This window comes from Agelaius phoeniceus, chromosome 9, assembly GCF_051311805.1.
Source record: "Agelaius phoeniceus isolate bAgePho1 chromosome 9, bAgePho1.hap1, whole genome shotgun sequence".
Lineage (NCBI taxonomy): Eukaryota > Metazoa > Chordata > Aves > Passeriformes > Icteridae > Agelaius > Agelaius phoeniceus.
The window spans coordinates 31,767,733-31,794,072 of record NC_135273.1 but is presented as its reverse complement, the minus strand read 5'-3'; the positions used below and the strand labels follow the sequence as shown (position 1 = coordinate 31,794,072).

Genomic DNA, 26,340 nt, shown 5'->3' with positions numbered 1-26,340 from the left:
GGATTTATGGCTGTGCCTTATCCAAACAACCTGTAAAAGTGTTGTAGAGTGTTTAAAAAATAATAGTTGTTATAATTCAAGTGAAGAACAAACAAACACTTGCGTTCTCCTCCTTGTGCACAGGCCTTAACTCAGAATGGAGGGAGGAAGAGTTGTTAGTGGGAGAAATTTCTTTTACTCTCTGAAAGGGGCTGTTTAAATGAAATATTCTGTTTTAATAACACAGAGATGTTAAGGCTCCACAGACTGCACACAATTTACTTGACCTTTATAAATAGAACAGCCTTGTCTCTCTATTGGAAAACAAAAAAAAAAAAAACAAAACCAAAAAACCCTGAAAGCAGCATGCAGATTTATTAACCAGCACAGAGAGGAATTGTTAAATTTTATTCCTTGAGCAGGAAGGCAAATTGTCCAAGTAGGATTTGGAGAGAATAGCTTCACATGCAGCAGCTTTTTGGGATGGCTGCCAGAAAAAAATGAAAAGCAGATCCATGCAACTGGCAGGTGGAAAATGTTCTATTCCTGAGGGCTCCTGCAAGAGTTACAGTTTGGGAGGAAAGAAATGCTGGGATGGTTGAGCACCTTGTGAAATTGGCCTCAAACTGTGCCAGGGGAGGTTTAGACTGGATAAAGGAAAAACTTCTCCATGGAAATGGCCTCAGGCATTGGAAGGGGCTGCCTGGGGGGCTGGTGGAGTCCCCATCCCTGGAGGTGTCCAAGGAAGAAGGTGTGGATGTGGCACTTGGGGACATTGGGTGAATGTGGTGGTGGAGTCCCCATCCCTGGAGGTGTCCAAGGAAGAAGGTGTGGATGTGGCACCTGGGGACATTGGGTGAATGTGGTGGTGTGGGGCTGATGGTTGGGCTCAGTCTTAGAGAGCTTTTCCAGCCTCAGTGGTTCTGTGGTGGGAAGTGAAAGCTGCCAGTTGCTGTAATCTCAGGCTGGAGAGGGAAAAACAAAGGGAATTTAAATCTTAATGCTGCTTTTAGCACCCATTTGGAACCATTGCACCTAAAGGACACCGGGGCTACAGAGTATTCAAGACCTGGTAATTTTATCCTTGGAATAGATGGGGAAAATCATGGAATTCCTAGGGTTGGAAGGGATCTGAAAGCTCACCCAGTGCCACCCCTGCCATGGGCAGGGACACCTTCCACTGTCCCAGGCTGCTCCAGCCTGGCCTTGGGCACTGCCAGGGATGCAGGGGCAGCCCCAGCTGCTCTGGGCACCCTGTGCCAGGGCCTGCCCACCCTGCCAGGGAACAATTCCTCATTCCCAATGTCCCATCCAGCCCTGCCCTCTGGCACTGGGAAGCCATTCCCTGTGTCCTGGAATTACAAAGTGGGTCCAAGCAAGGAGAATGTCCCAGTTCCCTTAGCTGGAAGAGGTGAATTCCTCTTCTTCCTGTTCCACAATGGAGAATCCCAGGAGTTCTCATTCCTGGAGAGAAACTGTCTTGTAGTTAAAATACTTTTCAGAAATCTGCCTGTGCATCACAGCTGCCTGAGAGGCTTTGTTAGGTGAGCAGAGGTGTTTCATTTCAGATAAGGTGGATCTTTGTGGGTGAAATAGGGTAAATAAAGTGAATTCCATTGAAAAGGAAGGACTTTTCAAACCTGCTGCAAAAGAAGATGTGGAAGTGCAGGCCCCAGGATGAACAATGACCCACCCAGGGTTTGGCTGCTTTTCTTTGGGTTTGAGTTTTCCATTCAGCTCCGGCTGCTGCTGCTGTTTGGGAGAACAGGCTGCATTTAGATTTTAAAAATGAATGCTCAAAGTTGTTGTATTTTCTGGGACCCCTGACGAAGGGAGAAAATGATGAATCTGACTCCATGTTCTCAGAAGGCTAATTTATTGTTTTATGATCTATATTGTATTAAAGAATACTATAGTAAAGAATAGAGAAAGGATATAGACAGAAGGCTAAAAGATAATAATGAAAAACTTGTGACTCCTTCCACTCTCGACATAACTTGGCACTGATTGGCCAATGAGTGAAAACAATTCACATGAAACCAATCAAACAATGGCCAGTTGGTAAACAATGTCCAAACCACATTCCAAAGCAGCAAAACACAGGAGAAGCAAATCAGATAATTATTGTTTTCATTTTTCTCTGAGGCTTCTCAGCTTCCCAGGAGCAAAGTCCTGGACAAAGAGATTTTTCCAGAAAATATGACAGTAACACAAAATTGTGCTGTTTTCTCACTGACTTGAAAGGCTGGAATGTTGTTTGTTTTTCTTAAACTCACTAAAGGAAGGTGTGTTTTCCAAGAATTCCAGTGCCAGTTAATTTCACTGTTCAGTGTTTAACACAGGCTTGGGCTGATCTTTCCAATCACCTGAATATATGGGATATTAGCATTTATGCAAACAGCTCGTGCCTGCTTTTGACTTTAATAAGTAACTGTTATCTTTAAAATGCACTTAAATTTTAAATGACACTTTTTGGGCCTGTTGGGATTAAACTGGATTTGAATGATTTCAGTTCCCTCCAGTAGTTCCTGTTTCCTCCACGGAAATAACTCTGCTCCTTGGCAGGCACGTTTTCTCCATCCCTTTTTAGCTCTTTCTGTGTATTCCTTTATGTAAATATTTCCTCAACACAGCCTGTGGGGCATGGAACAGACTCAGAACATGAAGAAGAGTTGTAGCAGTGAGCAAGGTTTCTTTCCTAGTCCTGTGAAATATTTGGGACAGAGGAAAGGAGCTGTTTCCCTAGAAACCCACATGTGCTGTATTGGAAGAAACACCATTTCTGTCTCCTTGTGATGCACTCATGTCCTGGTCTGCTTTTTTTGTGGGATTTCTTTTCTTTATTGTCATGGAATCACAGAAGGGTTTGGGCTGGAAGGGACCTTAAAGCCCATCCAGTGCCACCCCTTCCACTCATAACTCAGGAGAAAATGGCTGCATGGAATCCTCCATGGATTTCAGCTCCTCAACTCAGCCCACAAAATCCTGTTTCACTTTTAAAAGCACTGCAGAGGCAAAACAAGCCCAACCTTCCAAGAGCAACTCCAACTCTTACACCTCTGAAAAAGCAATTTTATTTAACCATATGCATCCTTAATTGGAGGGAGGATGTGTGTGTAAGGGAAGATCCTGCAGATGGAATAGTATTTGTCCACACAGGGCAATTAAATTTACTTTCACACTTGGAAAGCCATTCAGAGAATCCCAGAATGGTTTGGGTTGGAAGAGATCTTAAATCCCATCCAGTGCCACCCCTGCCATGGCAGGGACACCTTCCACTGTCCCAGGCTGCTCCAGCCTGGCCTTGGGCACTGCCAGGGATGCAGGGGCAGCCCCAGCTGCTCTGGGCACCCTGTGCCAGGGCCTGCCCACCCTGCCAGGGAACAATTCCTTCCAATATTCTACCAAATCTCATCCAAGGCACATCTGCTATTTCCTTCCTCCTTTCCATTCTGCCACATGAAACCCTTGGGGTCCTTCTGGCTCCTTGCAGCCCCTTTCCAACCTGGGTATTTCTCCAGGCCTGGGGCTCAGCTTTCTCTTTTGTTTTGGCTGCTATTTGCTCAGCTGCCCCATGAGAGCAGTGAAATAGCAAGGGGCAGGGACCTGCAGGAGAGGAGAAAGCATTTGGGAGGATGGTGAGGGGAAAGGAAAAAGAAATCCACGGTGCTCTGCACTAGGAATGTCAAATGAGGCACTCAGATGAAAAAGGAACACAAGCCAGAGTTGCTGCAATGGGAGCAAGCATTTTGGAGATGGGAGATGGTGTGGGAAGGTGATGAGACACGAGGGAGGTGGAAGAAGGGAGAGCTAAGTGCAGGATAGTAGTGCAAGGGAAGGAGAGCAGTCCCAGCAGTACATTATGGGAGCAAACTTTGTTTTCTGCTCATGTGATGCAGATAAAGGTAACTTAATTCTCTGCCCTCCTCTGTCTTATTTGTTTTGTCACAGTTCTCAGCCTCAAGATGAGGTTGGTTCTTCTCTCTGATGCCCTGTTTGGAGCTTTCCTGTGAACCAAAGGTTTTCTGTTGAGGACCTGGGCAGCAGCATGGCAGCACATTTGAACTGTACGTTTTGGGGCTTTCCTGGTTGGCTGAGGGAGGCAGAAGAGCTGTGTGCCCTAATCCCTGTTCTGGCTGTCCTCAAGTGCTGCTCCTGTTTCCCCTTGGAATGGCCCTGTTTGTAAAGGGGGGAGCCTTCCCTTGGGAATACCTCAGTGGATCCCACACTGGGATTCTGGTTTGCCAGGCTGTAACACCAGGAGCTTACAGAGTGAGTGACCTCCAAAACTTGCTCAGGGTCTGGAGTGTGAACCCTGTGAGGGAGCTGGGCAGGGGCTGAGCCTGGAGCAAAGGAGGCTCAGGGGGCCCTTGTGGCTCTGCACAACTCCCTGCCAGGAGGGGACAGCCAGGGGGGGCCGGGCTGTGCTGCCAGGGAACAGGGACAGGACAAGGGCAAAGGGCCTCAAGCTGGGCCAGGGGAGGCTCAGCTTGGACAGCAGCAGCAATTTCTGCATGCAAAGGGTGCTCAGGCCTTGGCAGGGGCTGCCCAGGGAGCTTTGCAGTGCCCAGCCCTGCAGGTGTCCCAGCAAGGGCTGGAGGTGGCACAGTGGGCACAGGGGTTGTGGGCATTGGGAGCAGGGCTGAGCCTCATCCCTAACGAGCTGCAGCTGTGAGAAGCAGGTGAATGATATTGAAATTAATGAGCCTTAATGAGCCCAGGGGCACTGACCAATCACACAGGAGCAGAGGGCACACAGGTGCAGTGCATCAGCACGAGGGGATAAAAGGCTGGGCTGAGGCACAGCAAGGGCAGTTGCTGGCAGCCTTGTGAAGTGATGGGATGTTACTCTGTGTGAGCAGGTACCTGAAGCCTTCTGAGCTGGTGAGGTGTTGCTCTGTGTGGGTGGTGTTCTCTGACATTGTTTGGTGATGCTCTGTGTGTCATGGCTGTCTCAGCTGTGACAGGCACTCAGGGCTCTGGGCTGGGGACAAGGTGAGCTCTGGGCACAGCTGGGACTGGATGGTCCTGGAGGGCTTTTCCAGTCTAACTGCTTCTGTGATTGCACAGTCTCCATGCTACTCCTCAGCTGTCCTTGGGCAGCACCTTTTGTATTGCTGCATCCTTGTTTTACCTCTGCATGTCCATTCCTGTTAGGATTCCCTGAGGGCAAGTGTTGCCATGAAATGTGAGGTTACTGCTTGTTCAAAAATATCTCCCCTTTTGCCACAAATAAGGCATTTCCTCTTCACTGTCTTTCCAGGCTGAAATTCCTGGAAACATTCAGTGCCTCTGGAGGAGAGTTACTTTGATCAAAGAAAAGGGCTGTTTCCTAAAGTCCTTCAAATTCAAAGCTCTTCATCTTTCCCTTGCCTTCCATCAGAATTTGGTGCCTGCTTTCTCCTAGCACATTTGTCACTCTTATTCTTCAAAAGATTTCCTTTAAGTTCTCTCTGTCTTGTGCTTACATGTGGCTGGATGATTGCAGGTATCCCTGGAGTTTGTCTCACATGGTTTAAGGGAATTAGGGAAATTTCTCTGAATCCCCAGCCCACCACTAATGACCCCCTGCAGATTGTTCTTCACAATCCATGATTTTATGAGGATTCAAAATCCTCATAAATGGAGCTTTCCATGCTTGGGGTTGTGTTTTTTGGTGTTGTGGGGTTTTTTTTTGGTGTGGTGTTTTTTTTTTTTTTTTTTTGTGAGGGTTTTTCTGGAGGTGTTTGCCTTGTGCTGCTCTCATTCCTGCTGTGCTGGGCATCCCTTCTGTGGCTGTGGGATCTCCCCTCTGTACAGACAGTGCTGAGGGCTGTGTCCTCCTGCTTCACAGTTTGGGTTAGTTTTTTTTTGTTACAGCCAAAGGCAACATCACAACCATGGGATTCTGAGTGGAATTCCTAAAACAGGAGGAGCAAGAGCATTTCTGAGCAAAAGCCCTGTTTTGTTTTAGTACCACAGAGTTATTAAGGTTGGGAAAGATTTCCAGGGTCATGGAGTCCACCCTGTGCCTGATCCCCACCTTGTCCCCTGATGCCTTGAGAAGGCTGGCCTAGAGCAGAGGCTGGACAGAGCTAAAGAATAAAGCAGGGATTTATTAAAAGGATCTCCATGGATCCACCTTGGGCAGCACGAGAGCCCAGCCAGGGCTGCACCCAAGGTGAACCAAAATGGTCCCAAAATGGACACCTGGCCATGGGGTCTGTCACTGTGATCAGTTCTGCTCCATTTGCATCTTGGAGTTCATTGTCCAAGTACAGCTTTAGATTATGGAGTCCCATCCTGCTTGTTTTTCTCTCTCCAGCCCACGGTGTTTGTGCTCTTGGGTCTGAGATTTGGATCATTTGTCCTTGGTCCCCAGCTGAAGCAGGAATTGTTTTGTCTCCCTGCTCTGTGCACAGAGCTCACCATCCCTCAATGGGAAGCTCAGAACTGCACACTAAAGCAGCACAGAATCTGAAAAATATAAAAGCTAAACCTGAGGCATCACCCAAGCCCAGAGCACTGAGTGCCACCTCCAGCCCTTGCTGGGACACCTGCAGGGCTGGGCACTGCAAAGCTCCCTGGGCAGCCCCTGCCAAGGCCTGAGCACCCTTTGCATGCAGAAATTGCTGCTGCTGTCCAAGCTGAGCCTGCCCTGGCCCAGCCTGAGGCCCTTTGCCCTTGTCCTGTCCCTGTTGCTCCCTGCATTCCTGCCAGGGAGTTGTGCAGAGCAGTTGTTTGCATATTCTTCAAAACTCAGTGGCATTGTCACAGTCAATGCTCTTGCAATAGAAATAGGAAGAAGAGAATAATATTTTGAGTGTGCCAACCTCTCCCCCACCTGCCCTTGAGCAGAAGGAAGGCAGCAGCAGCAGCACTGCCCTGCTCCCAGCCCCATTCCCCTGCTTTTCCTCCTGAGACACCTCCTGAGCTTCCTGCTGCTGCTCTTTCTCCAGTTAAACGCTATCAAGTTGTGTGGCTGCTCAGAGTTCATCTTGCCGGCCACAAGGTGCTTGTCCAGCTCTAATCTGGTTTATTGGCAGGCTAGACAGAGCCTGCAGGATGTGCTCCCATGGCTGTATCCTGGAGTGACCCTTCTGGGAGGAGGCACATCTTGCCCTTCTGTCCCCACTGGCTGCTCCTTGGTGCTTGTCAGTGGGGAGTTGTTTGGGTAATGCCACACATCTTGCAAATATTTATGTCCCAAAGCCTGCCTGCAAATGTCAGGCCTCCCGCTGACTCGTGAAGTAGGAGGAAATAGTTTTCCCTAAAATCCTCAGAGGTATTTATTGGAAGACTGAGGCTCCAAGCACTGTCTGCATTCCACTGCCACACGCCCATGGCATTTCAGCCAGGGACTTCTCCAGGCTGGAGAGAGCTGATGGAACTTCCCTGGTGACAGTCCCATCCATCACAAGCCCTGGGTGAATCAGAGTGAGGGATGTGAAATCTCTGTTGCTGCTCTCCCCTCCCCATCCATCACAATTCCTGTGGATCCCCCTCCTGAACGTTCACTGGAGCAGCTCTGTATTTCCCTGGCTGTGACAGCATTCCCTGTGGATGTGTTTGTCAGGGAGGAGCAAAGTGTTCCTGCAGAGCACATCCATCTCTCCTGGCCCACGGTGCACTTGGAGGAGCTCCTGACGTGTTCTCAGCCTCTAATCCAGGAGAGCAGAGTGAGCTGTCTCTGCTCAGAGGATCTCTAATTGGATTTCTGCATCTATGTAAATTAGGTTATCATGCCCTTGGCAGATTTCCTGCCCGTTGCACCAGGGTGAAGCCATCTCTGTGGTGGCCATCAGTAACTCCCTTCTGCAGGGAATGTGGGTGCAGCTCACTGCCCACACCTTCATTTATCCCCAGGGAGCCACACACGCCTCCAAAGGCACTGCAAACTTGGGGCAACTCTTGGAGCTGCCTTTAGCTCCACTCCTCATCCCTGCCTCCAGTCAGGGTCACTGCCAGGATTGGAAGCCCTCATGGATAATGGTTTGATGGATGGAGAAACTCCTGCCTTTCAACTCCATGCTTCTTTCCAAGATCACCGTGACCTTCAGGATGTGTTGTCTGGGTCTCTGTGACTCTGTCTTGCTCACCGAGCTCCTTCTGGAGGAGTTTGGGTTGTTTCTGGGTCCCTGGGTGTGTAGACATATGGGGACATGTGTTTTCTCTGCTATTTTTGTAGGTGCAAGAAGGCTCCAGCACAGCTGTGCTGGATGTGAGCGCTGAAACTGTGAAATGCACGGGGTAATGCCCCTCAGGAGCCTGCCTTAGAGACACCCATCTCCCTTCACCATGGCTTTGCCACGTGTTCTGCAAGAATTCCTGCATGCAAAGGGTGCTCAGGCCTTGGCAGGGGCTGCCCAGGGAGCTTTGCAGTGCCCAGCCCTGCAGGTGTCCCAGCAAGGGCTGCAGGTGGCACTCAGTGCTCTGGGCTGGGGACAAGGTGGGCACTGGGCACAGCTGGCACTCCATGGCCTTAGAGATCTTTTCCAACACAAATGTTTCTCTGATTTTTGTGTTTTCACCTCTCATTAGCTGCCCAAAGCTTCTGCTGTTTGCTTCAGGTAATCAAGGAGCTGCTTAATCCTGCTCTGAGGGCTTGGTAGTGGTTTCTCAAAATGCAGCTCATGTGGGAGTTCCTCAGAGCTGTCAGGGAGTGCAGGAGGAGGCAAATTGTGCTGGCAAGAACCAACTTCTTCTCCTGCCTGAGCCTGCCAACATTTCTGGGATCTAAACCTGGGGCTTTGTAGGATGCAAAATAGGAGCCTAAAAAAGGGCGGTAAATTAAGATCTGTGGGGTGAGACATGTTAAAATGCAAGTTAACCAACTCTTGCCTACAGTATTTTTATACCAACAACAATTTTCAGCGTAGGTGAAAGGGGATTTGAATTTTTTTTTTTTTTTTGCTGAAATGATTTTTCTTTTTAAATGTCGAATGCCAAAATATGATATAATGAACAGCAGTGTACTGATATATTTAGAAATCCTAAATGGAGCTGTCTGAGCAACATTCTCTGCAGAGCAATTCGGTTCTGCGACTCTAAGTTGTATTGAAGTGCAAGAAAACCTGGAAATGTGGAAGCTATTTTCCTGGCTTACAGGTTTAGATCAGGGTAAAGTTGCTTAACCTCTTTTTAAATTGGCATTTTGGGTAAAAATTTGGCTGGACTCTTGTGAAGAACATTCTTCCATCCAGCTCTTCAGGAGTATTTTTAAATTGGCATTTTGGTTAAAAATTTGAGTGGACTCTTGTGATGAACATTCTTCCATCCAGCTCTTCAGGAGCAGCCACGCTGAAGATCCTGCTCAGAAATTTCCCCTAAATCCAGAAGATGAGCTGTGGGTTGTGGGAATGGGAAGCCTTGTAAAGAAAATCCACAAGTGTATTTAAAGGCCTTCATGTTACTCGGTCCCAGACTTAAATCCTACTCTTATTCCCAGTTACTGAGACAAGAATAGCTCTCTGGAGTTATATTTAACATTCCCTTGAAGGAACATCCAGAGTGGGCTTTATCCAGAGCCAAAGCAAACAGCTAATGCAGGGTTATCAGCTATTAATGGAGCCCAAACAAGCCCCAGATCTTACCCAAAGGTTGGAGCTTTCCTCTCCTGCTCTGCTCCCTGGAGTGAGTTATGAAGAGATCCATTTGCTCCCTTGCAGGATTTAGGATTTGAAGGCATTATCCAGCATTTCACCTGTCAGGAAGTGCCCTGTGCCCGGGGTTTGTTCCTGCTCTGGGAGCTTTGGCGCTCAGGGAGGATCCTCCACCTTGCCTTGGGACCAAGAATTTCACTTTGCCTCCAAAGGCAGCTTTGCTGAAGGCTTTGGGCTTCAGGCTGGTGGTTGAGGGATTAAATATTCATCCTGGAAGTTGTGCTTCCTACCTCTGGCTCTTTGATGGGAGCCTAGGAGCTGCCAACAATCCATAACCCTGGGAAGGGAGGAGTGCCAGGAGCAGGTTTGGACTGCTGCCTCTTGATGATGCTCATTTTGGTATCACTGAAGGCTTTGTGGGTCTCAGCTGCCAGTTTGGAACCTCTGGATGCGTGGCCAGGCCACGGGAGATGAGTTCTGCAGATATTTCAATGTGAGGAGGGCATGGAACTGTTGCAGCAAGTCCTGAGATTGCTGAGGGGACAGGAGCAGCTTCCCTCTGGAGCCAGGCTGGGAGAGTTGGGGCTCTGAGAAGGGTGTGGGGAGAACTCACAGCTCCTTCCAGGGCATGAAGGAGCTGGAGAAGGGACCCTGCAACAGGGACTGGAGGGACAGGACACAGGGAATGGGGAAATTCAGGTTCCATAGACAGAATAAACTCTTCCCTGTGAGCGTGGGGAGGCCCCAGCACAGGGAAGCTGTGGCTGCCCTGGATCCCTGGAAGTGTCCAAGGCCAGGCTGGATGGGCTTGGAGCAGCCTGGGACATGGGAGGTGTTTGGGACAGCCCAAAGGGGGTGGAAGGAGGTGATTTTAAGGTCCTTTCCAACCCAAACCACTCTGGGGTTCTATTCCAGAGCAGAGCTCAGTGTGTGTTTTAGTCTGGCCTACTCTTTGAACTGCTTAAAACAGGGCTTAAAACAGAGTTAGAAGCTCTACAAAGGTGAGCTCTGAGCAAAAAGCTTCCCCAACCCTGCTGGAAACTTTGCTTTTTGTGCCACTTGGAATGGACACCCCCTTTGGAAAGGGAGATACATCTGGAGACAGCTTAAAAAACAAAATCTGTGTAACACTTCTTGCTGTGTGTTTGTATCCTGCTGGATGGTTTCTGGAAAGCTGGAGCAGGCACAATCCTTGGCTGTGTTATCCCTTTTTAAGGAAGGTTTTTTTTTTTGTTTTTTTTCCTTTTTCCATGGCCACATATTGTAGAAGTAAACACTTCTAAACATTTCACAGTGTGGATTTTAAACAGTTGTTGTAGGGATTGGCTGGGTTCTTGTACCCCTCCTCAGATTCAGGGGCAGAGACTGCATGCTTTTTTTCCATGCTTCTTATCTCTGAAATCAGCTTAATTCCTTGGGCAGGGATGTGGAAGATCCCAAAAAAATAGTGCTTTTGGGCATGAGTTTCTACAAATAATTTGGATTTTGGCAGCAGTGATGACCCAGCCAAAAAAGGTGCCCCTTGTTGTAGTAGCTTTGAGTAGGGTTTATTGTATGAGTAAGTAAGAAGTTCTCCTCTCCCAGGACCCTGTGTTTTTACTTCTGTAAACTTGAACTCTCTCTGTCTGTTTGGTCAAGTTCCTGTGGGTGTTTCCCTCCTAAATATGGAGATTTAGGTTATTAGTAGTATTTGTTAATTCCTGATGGGGGAAACACCAGAAAAAAATACTCCTTCCTCCCTTTAGAACTGGCATGTTGAAAAGTGTTGCTCAAAGTTGAGATGGAAACAGCTGAAATGGTCTTGCTTCTTTTTGTCACTCCAAAGTGTGTTTTTTCTTTCCCTTTTTTGCAGACATCTTTCTGCCTCTCCAACCAGTGCATTGCTTCTCATTTTCCTTACTGATAGTTTCAAATGGTTTTGCTTCAAAGCTGTGGTGTTAAACACCCTAAAATTTAGAACCATGCCACTAATCTTTAAATTGAACTCTCAATTTCTTCTAATTTTCCTGACCCACCTCTGTTTAACCAGCTCTTGCCAGCAGCAGATTCCCTGGGGGGTGGTTCCTGGGTAGCTCCCCTTGACCCTCAGGTTCCAAACTGGGGCTGCACCAGGACTGGGTGTGGTGGGAGGGCTTTGGTTTCTGGAAGCATCCTTGGAGGGGTCTGTCAGAGGCCTTTCCATCTGCTCCTAAATTTTTTCCCTTAAAAGCCAGCAAGTGGCTTTTCCACATTGAGATGAGCCCTTTTGGGGTGAAAAACCCCTTTGTGTTCCAATATTTACTGTACATGCCAGAAGGTACAAACCCAGCTTGGGGAATGTGTTGCTCTGAGGGAAGAGCCTGGGATGAGCATTCCTTGTGTTCCTTGGAAAATGGGAATTCCTGTCAGGATAGCAACAGCCTGTGCTGCAGGGTTTGGCTATTTCACTGCAGCCATTGCAAAGCATCCCAGAAAGGACTGGGGTGGAAGGGACCTTAAATCCCACCCAGTGCCACTCCTGCCATGGCAGGGACACCTTCCACTGTCCCAGGCTGCTCCAGCCTGGCCTTGGGCACTGCCAGGGATCCAGGGGCAGCCCCAGCTGCTCTGGGCACCTGTGCCAGGGTCTGCCCACCCTGCCAGGGAACAATTCCTCATTCCCAATGTCCCATCCAGCCCTGCCCTCTGGCACTGGGAGCCATTCCCTGTGTCCTGTCCCTCCATCCCTTGTCCCCAGTCCCTCTGCAGCTCTCCTGGAGCCCCTTTAGGCCCTGCCAGGGGCTCTGAGCTCTCCCTGGAGCCTTCTCCTCTCCAGGTGAGCAGCCCCAGCTGTGCCAGCCTTTCCTCCCAGCAGAGCTGCTCCATCCCTCTGCCCATCCTGGTGCCTGCCCTGGGCTCTGTGCAGCAGCTCCAGGTCCCTCCTGTGCTGGCCCCAGGGCTGGGGCAGCTCTGCAGGTGGGGTCTCACCTGAGCCCAGGGGCAGAATCCCCCTCTCTTAAGCTCCTCACCCTGCTGGGGATGCATCTCAGAGGTTTTATCTCCCATCTGTTACAAACCAGTATTTTTATGTATCTCCTGCCTTTGTGCCACTGGATGTTCATAGCAGGATTTGAATTTCAGCGTTTTATGGCCACTGCAAACCTTTAACACAGGGCTTTCCATAGCTCAGCATGGCTTCTATGCATAGCCCAGCCAGTTTTTGCTGGGACAAAAACCTAAATTTCTTTGGCTTGTTGGGGATGCTGGTGGCTGGCTCTGGTTGGGCTGGGGGAGCAGAGCACCCCAGTACAGCACTGGGAGGGGTGGATGGACACTGGGAGGGATGGATGGACACCCCCCTGTGTGCTCTGCTCCTGAGAGACAGCAGAAGCAGGTTTTTATGCATTAAGTGTATTTGTAGGCAACCTGTTAAGGTTCTTTTTGCATGACTTCTGCAAATTCGAATGCAATTAGCTTCTTCCTCCTGTTGCCTTATTAATTACTGTGATGGACCTAAAGTGATTTGGGACAGGATGTATCACAGAGGATTGTGCCCTCTTTTTAAACTCTTCATCAAGTCTCCAGCACATTTGGTCATTAATCTTGCAGGAAAACAGGGATGGCTTGGTGCCAGGCTTGCTCTGGAGAGGAAAGATGGCAATAACTGCTTTTTACTCTGAGTGACCCTCTGAAGGCAGGGACATCCACTCCAGTGCTAAGTAAATATTCATGGAAATTCTCCTCCTTCAGACAAACTCATTTAGAAACAGTCCTGCTGCCTTACAAATATTGTAGGTTATTTTGTTTGTGCCTTGTTCCTATTAGAAACCTGAACCAGAAAGCACAGAAGAAATGCTGTTGGAAAATAAGAGGTAATGGAACAGCTGTATCTTGTTTAAAGCACTTAGTTGCCGTGGCAGGAGTGTGATTTTTAACCATTTAAAATACTTTTTATTCTGTATTATACTGGGTAGATTCCTGTATTCACATGTGTGGGATAGCTGCTGTTTTGAAATAATGGTGATGATTAAGGAATGGCGTGGTTTGGAGAAGCATTTGTTATTTGAATAATTTATTATAAATTTTTATTTGAATAATTGGGAACTAGGAGTTGATTCATGTGTTTCTGGGCGGGTGACAAGGTGGGGATTGGGCACAGGCTGGACTTGATGGTCTGGCAGGGCTTTTCCCACCTGGGATTGGACATAAGAATAAACACAATTAAAAAAAGCCTGTTTATTTGAAATTGGTCCTGTGAATTACAGGGAAAGAAAAGATAATAATAATAATAAAATAACGTGGAAGTTGCTGAAAGCCTGGCATGTGTGAGTGTGTGGGACTAGCAAGTCACAGTGCATGAATAATTTTTCTGAATTATTAGGAGTGATGAAGATTCTCTCACAGAGAACAATAGAGGAGCTCTGCTTGTAGCTCTGACATTGTATTTTTAGGACCAACTAATTTTCAAGTGTGTCAAACTCTGCTTTTTTTGTTACTCTGTTCTAAAAGATGGATGGAATATTTCCTGCTGGAAGGGTTTGGAGCTCCCAAACACTGCAGGGTGGTTTGGTCTGTGGTGGGAAGGGTGGAAGGAGATGATTTTTAAGGTTTTTTCCAACCCAAAGCATTCTGGGGTTTTATGGAATACTCTCATAAATAAGCAGCTGCCTTGCAAGGTGGTTTTGCTCCTCCAGCCAGCCCGGTTTAAGGGCAGCTGGAGCTGCTTTTCTCACAGGCTTTGTAGTCCAAGTCTCATCTTAACCAATTATCCCTACTAATAAAGCCCATTTTGCTCACATTCAAGCATGACTGAGTTATTATTCAGCCCTTTCCTTGTGGGTATTTAATTTTAGGATGCTCAGATGTGGCAGAGATGAAGCTGTGTTTCATTGATGGCCCAGCCAACGTGTTTTCCTTTATGATGATGTATTTTGTGGGGTGGTTAAAAGGGTTTGAATGACCTGGAGGGGCTCTGAGCTTGCTGTGATGTTCCTGTGTTGAGGACAGAGACTGAATCAGGTGGTTCAGGTGTTCTCTTACACATCTGAGGTAAATATTATGATTAATATAATATTGATAATATTATTAAGCTCTTGAATTTCCTAAATTTTGTCACATTGGGTCTGTTTTGCTGCTTCTCCCCCAGCTAGAATCATAAAGGTTGGAAAAAACCTTTAAGCTCATTGAGTCCAACTGAGTTTTTCCTGTTCCTTTGCTGTTGTTTGGACCAAATTTCCCAAGTCCTCCTCAAATCCTTTCCCATGTTCAATTCCAACAAGGAGAGCTTTGTTTTGTGCTGAAGGTCTCTGTGTCCAGAGGGAAGTTTGACTTGGGCCAGGAATTCCCCACTGTCTTTTTGGGTCTTGTGACTTTTGCAGCAACTCCACTTAAAATCCTACCTCTATCAAGGAGAAATGAAACAAATTTGGAGCCTTGGAATGAAATAAAAGCCTGGGATGGGAATGCAGGCTGACATGATGAACACAAAAGCTTTCATTAGGCTTTCTCTGGTGGCCGGTTGGGCACCACCAATAAGGAGCTGGTGGTGAGGAGGATTTGGGGTGGCTGAGAGAAGAGCAGTCAGGAGCTGGATCAGGGCACAGCAGGGAGAGCATCCTCTGGCAAATGGAGGAAATGGGGCTGTGCAGTGCCTGCTCAGCCTTACAGATCATCCCCAGCTTTGCTGAAAGGAAGGCATGGCCCAGGGGCAGCTTTACCTGGGGCTCCTTATTTGCACACAGGGATGGCTGGGAGGGCCGATTCCAACTCTCAGGAGTGGTTTTGTGGTGCCCTGAGCCCACCTTGTCCTTGGCAGCCTGGTCCTGTGCCCTCCTGCCCTTCAGCAGGGTCACTTCTGGTGGCCTCTGGTGTCCAGTGTTGAAATGGCCTCCAAACCATCAAAGGAATAAAAAGAATCTTGAACACCACCGAGCTGGCAGCGTGGTGGGTGGGACCCTGAGCAAGGCTGGCCTGGTTTGGTGTCAGAGTGAGCTCTTTTTGCATTTACAAGTGGGGTAACTGAGAGGTGTTTTAAAAAACTTTTATTCTGTTTTCAGTCTTAGGAGAAGGGTGAGACAATACAGATGTTATAATTCACGTCATTACAATCAAAGCCAACTATTTTTCAATTATAATACACTATAAGTGTGTATAATCATAATACACTATAATACATTTGTCACAGTTCTGTTTCTCCAAAGTATCCAGTCTTTTTTGCAAGGCCATCCTTTGGAACTTGTTTCTAGTTCCATTTCTCTCTCCACAATGTCTGTCCTGTTCCAGGGCATTTGTAAGTCAGCATTTCTTATCTCAGGGTTTACACACAGATGCACACACTGTGTGAGTGAGTCTTCAGTCAGGCTTTGAGAATTCTCTACAAATCCATTTCCCACAGTTTGGATCTCCCCAGGTCCCACTATGGCTCTTTTTTGAGAAGATAGGACCCATTAAAATGTTTTTCTTTGAAAACTTTGCTTCACATTCACCTTTCCAACAGTTAAATCCCTCCTGGCTGCTCGGGCTCTGCAGGGAACAGTTCAGCCCCCAGGGTGAGGAGTGAGGGGCTGGGGAGCTGCTGTCCAGCCTGGAGGTGTTTTAGGAGCTTCAGTTTTGGTCTAGGTCAGGATTTAACATTCTCAGTTGTCCACCTGCACAAGTGGATTTAGGGATTTTGTGCCAAATGCCTCCTGTAGTGATTATAATATAAATACTCAGAGAATCGGAGCAGTGTCACCCTTTGGTGTGCTCCAGTTTGTATAATTAATAGAAAATATAATAAACCAAGTAATAAATCTGTTAGCTTCTTGTTTGTGCTTCCTTTCAGTTTTGTGTATGGAAGATATTCCAAGAGCTGTGTTACTGTAGCTGTGAAAATTGTAGCTAAAAGAGGATTTTGCAACTCCACAAAATCTATTTTTATTGCAATGCTGGACATGTCTAAAGCTTGCTTATAACAAATAATTACAAGTTCACATCTCCGTAATTATTTTTCTTTCAGTTCTCTGCATGTTTTTAGGGAAAACACTGATTTTTTAAAATAAATTTATTTATTCCCCAGGTCCAAGGAGCTAATAAAGGAAGCAATCCTTGACAATGACTTCATGAAGAACCTGGAATTGTCCCAGATCCAGGAGATTGTGGATTGTATGTACCCTGTGGAGTATGGCAAGGACAGCTGCATCATCAAGGAGGGAGATGTGGGTTCCCTGGTCTACGTCATGGAAGGTAGGGTAGGGAAAAATCTTATTTATTCCTTTTTTTTTTTTTTTAACACTTGGACACAAAATCTTTCGTGGGAAAAATGGTTTCAGAGAAAGAGGTTGTCTAAATATGGTTGCTAAAAAATGGTGTGGACTGCTTTACTGCTTTTGGCTGGAAAATTCTGCCTGGATTTGTGTGCCTGCCTGGCTAAAGAAAGGAGGTGAAAGATGTTAACCCTGCACTGGAATAAACCTCCCCTAAGCAGAGCTGCTGTGCTTGGAGGTGATGGTTTGCTGGATAAATGAGGATTTTAACAGAAGGAATGGAGATGGGAAGGGGTTGTGGAGCAGGGAAAAGGTGCTCAAAGCCTCCTCCCAGGTGGAAATTTGGGCATTCATTTTTTTTAGCCATTTTTTGCATGGATAAATGAGGAATTCATTTTTTTAGCCATTTTTTTGGATGGATAAATGAAGATTTTAATAGAAGGAATGGAGATGGGAAGTGGCTGTGGAGCAGGGAGAAGGTGCTCAAAGCCTCCTCCCAGGAGGAAATTTGGGCATTCATTTTTTTTTAGCCATTTTTTGCATGGATAAATGAGGATTTTAACAGAAGGAATGGAGATGGGAAGTGGCTGTGGAACAGAGACAAGGTGCTCACAGCTTCCTCCCAGGTGGAAATTTGGGCATTCATTTTTTTTAGCCATTTTTTTTGCATGGATAAATGAGGAATTCATTTATTTAGCCATTTTTTTTGCATGGATAAATGAGGATTCTAACAGAAGGAATGGAGATGGGAACTGGCTGTGGAGCAGGGAGAAGGTGCTCAAAGCCTCCTCCCAGGAGGAAATTTGGGCATTCATTTTTTTTAGCCATTTTTTGCATGGATAAATGCATGGGCATTCATTTTTTGAATCCCTAAAATGAGGAATTCATTTTTTTAGCCATTTTTTGCATGGATAAATGAGGATTTTAATGGAAGGAATAGAGATGGGAAGTGGCTGTGGAGCAGGGAAAAGGTGCTCAAAGCCTCCTTCCAGGAGGAAATTTGGGCATTCATTTTTTTTTAGCCATTTTTTTTGATGGATAAATGAAGATTTTAATAGAAGGAATGGAGATGGGAAGGGGTTGTGGAGCAGGGAGAAGGTGCTCAAAGCCTCCTCCCAGGAGGAAATTTGGGCATTCATTTCTTTTAGCCATTTTTTGCATGGATAAATGAGGAATTCATTTATTTTAGCCATTTTTTGCATGGATAAATGAGGATTCTAACAGAAGGAATGGAGATGGGAAGTGGCTGTGGAGCAGGGAAAAGGTGCTCAAAGCCTCCTCCCAGGAGGAAATTTGGGCATTCATTTCTTTTAGCCATTTTTTGCATGGATAAATGCATGGGCATTCATTTTTTGAATCCCTAAAATGAGGAATTCATTTTTTTAGCCATTTTTTGCATGGATAAATGAAGATTTTAATAGAAGGAATGGAGATGGGAAGGGGTTGTGGAGCAGGGAGAAGGTGCTCAAAGCCTCCTCCCAGGTGGAAATTTGGGCATTCATTTCTTTTAGCCATTTTTTGCATGGATAAATGAGGAATTCATTTTTTTTAGCCATTTTTTGCATGGATAAATGAGGAATTCATTTCTTTTAGCCATTTTTTGCATGGATAAATGAGGATTTTAACAGAAGGAGTGGAGATGGGAAGTGGCTGTGGAGCAGGGAGAAGGTGGAAATGCTGGTACAGCACACAGGGCTCTCCACAGTAGCTGTGCTTGGGAGGATGGAAAATGGTGTTGGTGCATCCTGGGCATCTGCTTGGTCCCAGGATGTGCTGGGGTTTCTCGTTCAGCTTTGGAAAAATCTTCTAGCAGATGTTGCCATTGCTTTGCCTTTCCAAAATCCCAGCTCCTTGTGCTTGGTGTTGTCTGATTTCCAGGTTGGCTCGCTCTCCACGTGTCAAACTGAGCATATTTTGTGTATATTTGTGCTTTTTACTGTTGAGGAAGTGCATGTCAGAGCTGTCAGAGTTACTGAGCTGGATCAAACCTTGTGTGCATCCAGAGTGGCTGAATGCACTGAATTCTCAGGGAAATATCCCTGTTTTCCTTCCTGCTGTGATTTGCTACCACAATAGATAAAAGCTTATCAAATTCTTCTTGCTCCTCACCAGAACTATCTGGTGGACTCAAACATTTTGGCCAGATAACACCTTTTCACTTGCTCATCTATATTTTAATATCTTCAATTGTTCTTTTAAACAAAAATCTTTCCAAGGCAGTAAGCCATCCTTTAAACAAGATTTCCTGCCAAATTCCTCATGCTGTATAGTTGCAAATACTCCTCACTGCTTTCCCAAAACAACTTGAAACTTCTGTCCTTTTAAGGTTAAGTCCTTTCTCAAGGCACAGGTTTAGTTCCTCTGCTTTTTCATAGTTTTGAGTTTTGCACATTGAAATGGTTTTTCTGTGAATTATGTGTTTCCATCCTCAGGTTTAAGGTTTGCATGGAAAGATTTAAGGTTTGCATGGAAAGATTTAAGGTTTTCAGTCCTCTGAATACAGAGACTATTTTGAGGTGCACGATCTGTTTTGTTGATGATAAAAAACTGCTTTAAAATCATCCTTGAATGGTATTTTCTTCCTAGTGGAAATGTGGAGGATTTGCCCTGTGCAGTTTTGTGCTCACTCCCCACATTCCTCCCACACCAGAGGTTTGCTCATGGGATTTTTGCTGCCTGGCTGCTTTTGGGATGCTGTGTTCAATGCTGTCCCTTGAAAAAAAACAAACCTAAGAACAGAACATGTTGGAATCTGGGTGTATTTATCTCCTGCTCAGCCTCTTCCCACTCCCTGGAGAGGATTTTGGGGGGATTTAGGGGCAGAACTGTTTCCAGCATGGTTTGGGGTATTGAGCACTGCTTGGTACTCAGATCACCCTTTACTGCTGGTAGATTTTACCATATTTATGATTATTATTTAGCCTTGTGGTGATGAGTGTGCAACAGATGTGTGTCAAAACCAAATTTTGTATTTTTTGGCACTTGAGGTTTTCCATGTTCTCCTGGCAGCCCTGTGTGTGTGAGGGCACGACTTGGCTCTTCCCTTGGCTTTGTAACTTAATTTAAGAGTATTTAGATAGCTCCCTAAATATGCATAATGCCTTGCAAACCCAATTATGGAGAGTTTATAGTCTGTGTTTGGACATAATGCAATGAGTGATGATGAAGTCATGGAAATGGGAGAGGACATTATCAAATAGGTTATGAGAGCTCATTTTGGTTCATCATTCTGTGTCCTCTCAATCATTAACACAATCAACCCAAATAAAAACTCTGTTCTTTGCAAAATTCTACTGGAGAGACCCATCTTTGAGTGTTACTGAGAGGTGTTTTCTGAAAAATCAGATAAATTCTGTCCTCCTTCCCTTAATCCCTTTTCCCTTCCTTACTTGGGTTCTTGCTGTTCTTTGAGCTGGTAGTGACAAAAACCAGAGCTTTGAGGCAGGAGCTGAAGCTGAAATTTCTCAGCAAGCAGAACTCTGAATTTAGAGCTTCTTTGCTTTTAATAGGTCTAATAAGCTTTTTTAAAATTTATTTTTTAAATCTGTTTTTGTATCCTGGAGTGTCTTTAGCACAGTCTGTGTCTTGCTGGCCAAATTCCCACCTCTAGGGGTAGGAGGGCTCCTGGTTCAGGCTTTCAGGTGCTGGCCCCACCACATCCTATTCTTTAAAACATTTTATTTCCCTAGTTTCACCCTGCCTGTGCTGTTCCTTCAGCCCTCTGAGAACACCCCTTGATTCCCTTTTGTTCAAAAAGTAGCAAGAAGCCCCCTCAACTTTTTCTTATTAAGTGAAATGGGTCAAGAGATGCCCTAAACCTTGAGCAACACCAAAAAATTTCCCTTACAGCTGTGCTTTGAAGGTGGGAGTGAATGTATTTGTGATGTGACAAGTCCCCATCAGGGGCTGAAATTGCTGGCAGCATCAAATATCCCTGCAGTGCCCACCTCCAGCAGGAATATTCCCCCAGGCTGTGAGACTGGGAATGAGAAAAGGGGCATCAGTGATGCTCTGCCTTGAACTGCTCCACACTGGAACTCTCAGCTCTGCAGGGAAAACAATTGTGAGAGAAAAATAAATTTATTTATTGGATATATTCCCTTTCCTGGGAGAAAGTTTGCTGCTCTGAGAGGGGTTCAAATGGAGAGTTCTCAGAGCCAAAAAAGTTCTTGTAAATTGACCATAAAGGAGTCTGCTACCTCCATTTTTTTTTTTCTTTAAGGGGAAAAAAACCCCTAAACATTTCCCTGGATGTGTTTATAAAGAGACTGGATGTGGCACTGGGTGCCATGGTTTAACTGAGGTGCAAGTGCTGGGTTGGACTCCATGATCTTCAAGTTCTCTTGCAGCCCAGTGATTGTGTGAATGCTGTGAATTTTCCAAGTGATGCTTTTGTAGCTTTGCATTTGCTGACTTTGCAACATTCCTAACATTTTGCTGAAAGCCCTTAAAAACCTGGCAGGCTGAGGAGGTGTTTTCAGAGAGCTCCACCTCAGATCTGGGCTGTGCTGACAGGCTGGGGCTGTGCGTGGGTGCTGCCTCACACTGATGAGGATAAATGGGAAATCTCACCTCCGACCCTAAATGTTTCCTCTGGCTGAGCCACCCAGCTGCAGGCTGTCAGCTTGGATTAGGGCAGGAAGATCCTGTGCAGAAATCAGGTGGCAAGGTCCAGGTTTGAGGCTCTCCTGTGAAGAAACAGCTATTTTTATAAAAAAAATTAGAATAGATTTTTTTTAGGTTTTTTAGAAATTTTAGTCATAGGTGTAAAGAGTCCCCTCCCTTTAGGGTTGGTGCCATTCCCACAAAGCATGGAAGAAATAATTCAGTGACACAGGGGGAAAGGGGAATTCCTTGGATGAACTCTTTTGTGGCTCATGGTTTTGTAGGCTGTCAGCTTGGATTAGGGCAGGAAGATCCTGTGCAGAAATCAGGTGGCAAGGTCCAGGTTTGAGGCTCTCCTGTGAAGAAACAGCTATTTTTATAAAAAAAATTAGAATAGATTTTTTTTAGGTTTTTTAGAAATTTTAGTCATAGGTGTAAAGAGTCCCCTCCCTTTAGGGTTGGTGCCATTCCCATGAAGCACATAAGAAATAATTCAGTGACACAGGGGGAAAGGGGAATTCCTTGGATGAACTCTTTTGTGGCTCATGGTTTTGTAGGCTGTCAGCTTGGATTAGGGCAGGAAGATCCTGTGCAGAAATCAGGTGGCAAGGTCCAGGTTTGAGGCTCTCCTGTGAAGAAACAGCTATTTTTAGAATAGAATAGATTTTTTTTAGGTTTTTTAGAAATTTTAGTCATAGGTGTGAAGAGTGAGTCCCCTCCCTTTAGGGTTGGTGCCATTCCCATGAAGCACATAAGAAATAATTCAGTGACACAGGGGGAAAGGGGAATTCCTTGGATGAACTCTTTTGTGGCTCATGGTCAGTGGGTGCTGCACCTGAATTCTGAGGCTGCAGCTCTGCACACACCTGGAGAACCTGAGGGAAAAAAAATCCTCTGTGTGCTCCTGCTCCTACAGTCATGGAGAGGGAAGAAGCAGCTTTTTGAGACCAACCCCTGTTTTAGTACTTTTCCCTCTCCTCCTAAATTTCCTTTTATTTGTGTCTTCAGTCGTGGAGATTTCCCTTTTATTTTTAAAGGTGACTTTGTCTCTTGCTTCCTTCTTGGTAGCTCCCCCAAAGGAAGGATCTGCCTGAGATTTCCCATGGGAATGTGGGTTTCTGGGAGTCTTGGGAAAGCAGTGTGTTCCTGGAAACTGTGGGATCTGCTGGGACATGGAGCTGGCTGTTGATAAGGGAACACAAACAAGGTCTGTGTGGCTGTTTGAAATACAGAGACAAATGGGAGTGCTTCCATGGGGTGAAATGCTCCTCTGGGAGGCTCTGGGGTTTTTCCTGTTGAATCCAAAGCAAAGCAGGCACATGGATGTTGTCTGTGTTCCCCCAGGCATCAGCTCAGTGCCTGCACAGCCTCAGCCCCAAGGATTCATGCTCAGTGTGTTGGCTCTGACACTTCTCACTCCCCACCTCTCCCTTTTCCCACCTGGGCAGTTCCCTGCTTTCCCCCCAGGGTCACTGTAGGCTCTGGGGAGTCATCCCTTTGTCACACCTTTGTGTCACCTCCCTGTGACCCTTCTTTCCTCCTTTTTTTATGGATCTCATTGAACAGGACTAATTCCCTTGGAGGGTCTCGTGGGTCAGATCCTCCTCCTCTCAGGGAAAGGGCTTGGTGGAACTGATACTTAAAATGAGCAAATGGTGGAGAACAGGGACTTGTTTTGGATTTAAGGAGCATAAATGATCTGAAGGATGGAGCAGCTCTGCTGGGAGAGCTGGAATTGTTCAGCCTGGAGAGGGAAGGCTCCAGGGAGAGCTCAGAGCCCCTTCCAGGGCCTAAATGGCTCTCCTTGCCAGGGCCAGGAGAGCTGGAGAGGGACTGGGGACAAGGGATGGAGGGACAGGACCCAGGGAATGGCTCCCAGTGCCAGAGGGCAGGGCTGGATGGGACATTGGGAATGAGGAATTGTTCCCTGGCGGGGTGGGCAGGCCCTGGCACAGGTTTGGCTGAACTCTGTGTGTGGTGTTCTAGGTCACTGTCATGCTCTGGGATCACACCTGGAGAGATGGAGCTGAGCCCCTGCAGGTGGGATTTTTCACAGTATGGTTTGTCCTGTGTGCCCAAATACCTTACTAGGCTTCCTCTGGGAAATCCCTTCCTTTCTAGTCTAGGGCCAGGCAGATTTGAGTGCTTTTCCCAAGTGTATTCCTGATAACATTGCTAATTCCCACCTCCCCACATCTCCCAGGGGCTCTGTGGAAGGTGGTAACAGCATCCATTGCAGTCAGGGCTCTTCCAACACAATCAAGGCTGTTCTGCTTTCAGGACTTGTTCTGCCTCTCAGAGCAGCTGTTTTGGGCCCTACCTGAGCCTCTGAACCTCCTCTGGGAGGGTCTGGATCTGCTGTCCCAAGCAAATGTCCAAGACAGGTGCTGGCTTTGGAGACTGGGGAGGGTTCACTCAGTGTCCAGAGGAGCTCGGTGTCTGGGTTTGAAAGACAGGTGTCTGCTAAGGAAGGCAGGGGCCTGCCTTGAAATGGAAAATGTAAACCCCCTCCCTCTGAATTATTATAATTTTGAAATTAAGGGGCTCTCAGGCAAAGATATGGGAATAGGAATAACAGTTCTTTACTAGGAAAATTAAAATACAAATGCAATAGTACAAACAAAAAAACACTGCCAGAGTCAGAACCTGACCTGCCCTCCTGTGGGTCCCATCCCATGGGGGCTCAGCCCTCCTGCAGTGCCAGCTGTGGCTCTGCTGGAGCAGGGATCCTGCACAAGGGGGGAGTTTTCCTCTGCAGCTCCAGGGCTGCTGCAGATGGGCCTGGGCTCCCTCTGGCAATGCAGGGCAGCAGAAGCTGCTCCTCTGGCAATGCACTGGGCAAAGGCTGCTGGGCTGTCCCAAACCTCAGATTGGATCCAGGTAGGAATGCTTGGCTCCTCCCCTGGGCGGAGCATCTCCCCATGGGATGATGGGATTGGATCAGCCATGCAGGGACACTCACTGGCCATGGACAGGAGATAATTAATAATTAATGGCCCATGGACAGCAGAGATCTCCTGGAGGTAGGATTGGTTGTGGGAGAGATAAAGCAAACTGCCCAGTTAACAGCAGAGAACTGCCCCAGCTCTGACAGATGGGGATAGAATCCACACTCCCCTTTCCAACCTCAGACACTCAGTGTGGCAAGGAATCAATTAGAAATGATGGCAACATGGAAATTTCTGCACAGCCTGCCAATAAATCATTGCTCTCCAAGGAACCTGCCTTTCCCAGGACTTCCCAAGAGGTTTCGGAAAATGTCCTGTGGCAGCAGCTTCTTTGCTCTCCTTCTCTTTTTTGCTTTGTTTCATGCTTTCATCTGCTTTTCTACTGTTCATTTTTGTTTCTTTCGTCCTGGTATTGCAGGGTTGGGCAGGAGTCAGATCAGGGTTTTTCCTCTGCAGGCTTCACGGCTTTCCTGCCTCTTGGAGAAATTGGGTTGCCCTGCCATACCCAGGGCAATGGAATGCAAATCTTCCACTGTTATCAGCTCATTATTTTAATTTTACGGTGTCTTCTTAATTAACTCTTCCAAGAATATTATTTACCCATATTAGTGATGGGGAATTAAACATTTCTTTTACTTATTTCATGAAATGTTCATGAGATGAAATGGGATATGAAAGGATGATTGGGCTTGTGACAGATGTGGTTTGATCTTCTGGATAGAGCAGTTATTTTTAAAGCTGCACAACTAAACCTTAGCATTTAAAATGCAATCAGAAATAATGGTGAAGTCATCCCTTCTCAGCAAGGAAAACCTAATCTTTGGTTAACTAAGCCAATATTTGATAGGGTGGAAAAGAAAATGGGATCCAAGCTGGGACTGATGACTTCAGACTTCCCAAATTTGTGAAGGTGTTGCCAGACCGGCAGAGGAGAGGAGGGACTGGAGGGTGTTTGATGATTTATACAGATATAAATCCCCCAAAGAGCAAAGTCTGGTGTCTCTGTCCTCAGCCCTGCTGCCAACACAAATTCCTGTTGGAACTGGATGAGAGGGGCCTGCTGGCAGGTTCTTCTGCAGGCCTGTAGAAGTTTGAGTGTGGAGCTGCCCTGAGAATTCCTTTCATTTCTCCAGTGAATGCCTGGCTTTCTTTGGGGTCTGCTCCTATCCACAGTGATTTACTCCTCTTGCCGTTCCTCTGATCGTTACCTGAGCCTCTCTGAGTCTTTCTGCAGTGTGGTACTGACACAAAACTGGGGCTGCCTTGGCAAAAGCTGAAAGAATTGATTGCTGGGGAGGAGAACTCGGAGTTTATCAAACAGATAAATCATTCTGTAAATGCTTTCCTACAACCTGCTTCATCCCCAGGCAGCCAGATATCCATCTATCCCTCTCCAGGGAAAACAAGGGATAGGTGTAACCTCTTCCAAAACAGTTCCCACTGGATAATAAATGTAATTATAATGGATTTTTCCCTCACATAAGCTCATAGCTGATGTGCCATTTATTTTTGTACTGCTCAGCAGTTGTTTGAAGGCTGCTTTGTGGTGAAGGGGGTTTTATTTACTAAAGAAATTGGGGAGATAAAGCCTCATTCATTTTATTAATAATAGCAGCTGGAAAGGGAGGCACAAATGTCTTTCTTGTCCCCCCTGCTGTTCCATGACTCCCTTTTGTTGTGGCTCCCACATGTGAAATGTGAAATAAAAGGACTTTTCAGCCCAGCAGTGAGCATGGGGGAGCCTGGAGTCAGACCTTTGGCTGTGCCCCTTCAACCCCAGGGCTCTGTAACTCAGGCTGTGTGTACAGATAGAAAAATTCCAGTGTTAGAATCCAAACTATCATTAAAGGACCAGTAACAGGAAGGCTCACGTTGGGTGGGCTCCACTGGCTTTGGATTCCTTGTTTGCTTGGAAAACTCATCCACAAAAATAATCAGACCATGGGAGCTCATGGCCCTTTGTTCCTGCTCTTGGTTGTGGGGAGAGAGCTCAAAATCACCAATTTTGGGAAGGGGAAGGAGAGA

The 26,340-nt window shown here is 46.5% G+C and overlaps 1 protein-coding gene across 3 annotated transcripts in view; it reads left to right on the top strand.

The window, feature by feature from the left end:
- PRKG1 (protein kinase cGMP-dependent 1) overlaps window positions 1–26,340 on the top strand; it is a 384,521-nt gene that overhangs the window by 45,131 nt on the left and 313,050 nt on the right. For all 3 annotated transcript variants that reach the window (XM_054637121.2, XM_077183425.1, XM_054637120.2), the window contains exon 2: window positions 16,576–16,742. In XM_054637121.2, coding sequence (XP_054493096.1) covers window positions 16,576–16,742 — 167 coding nt within the window. The remainder of the gene's footprint in view (window positions 1–16,575; window positions 16,743–26,340) is intronic.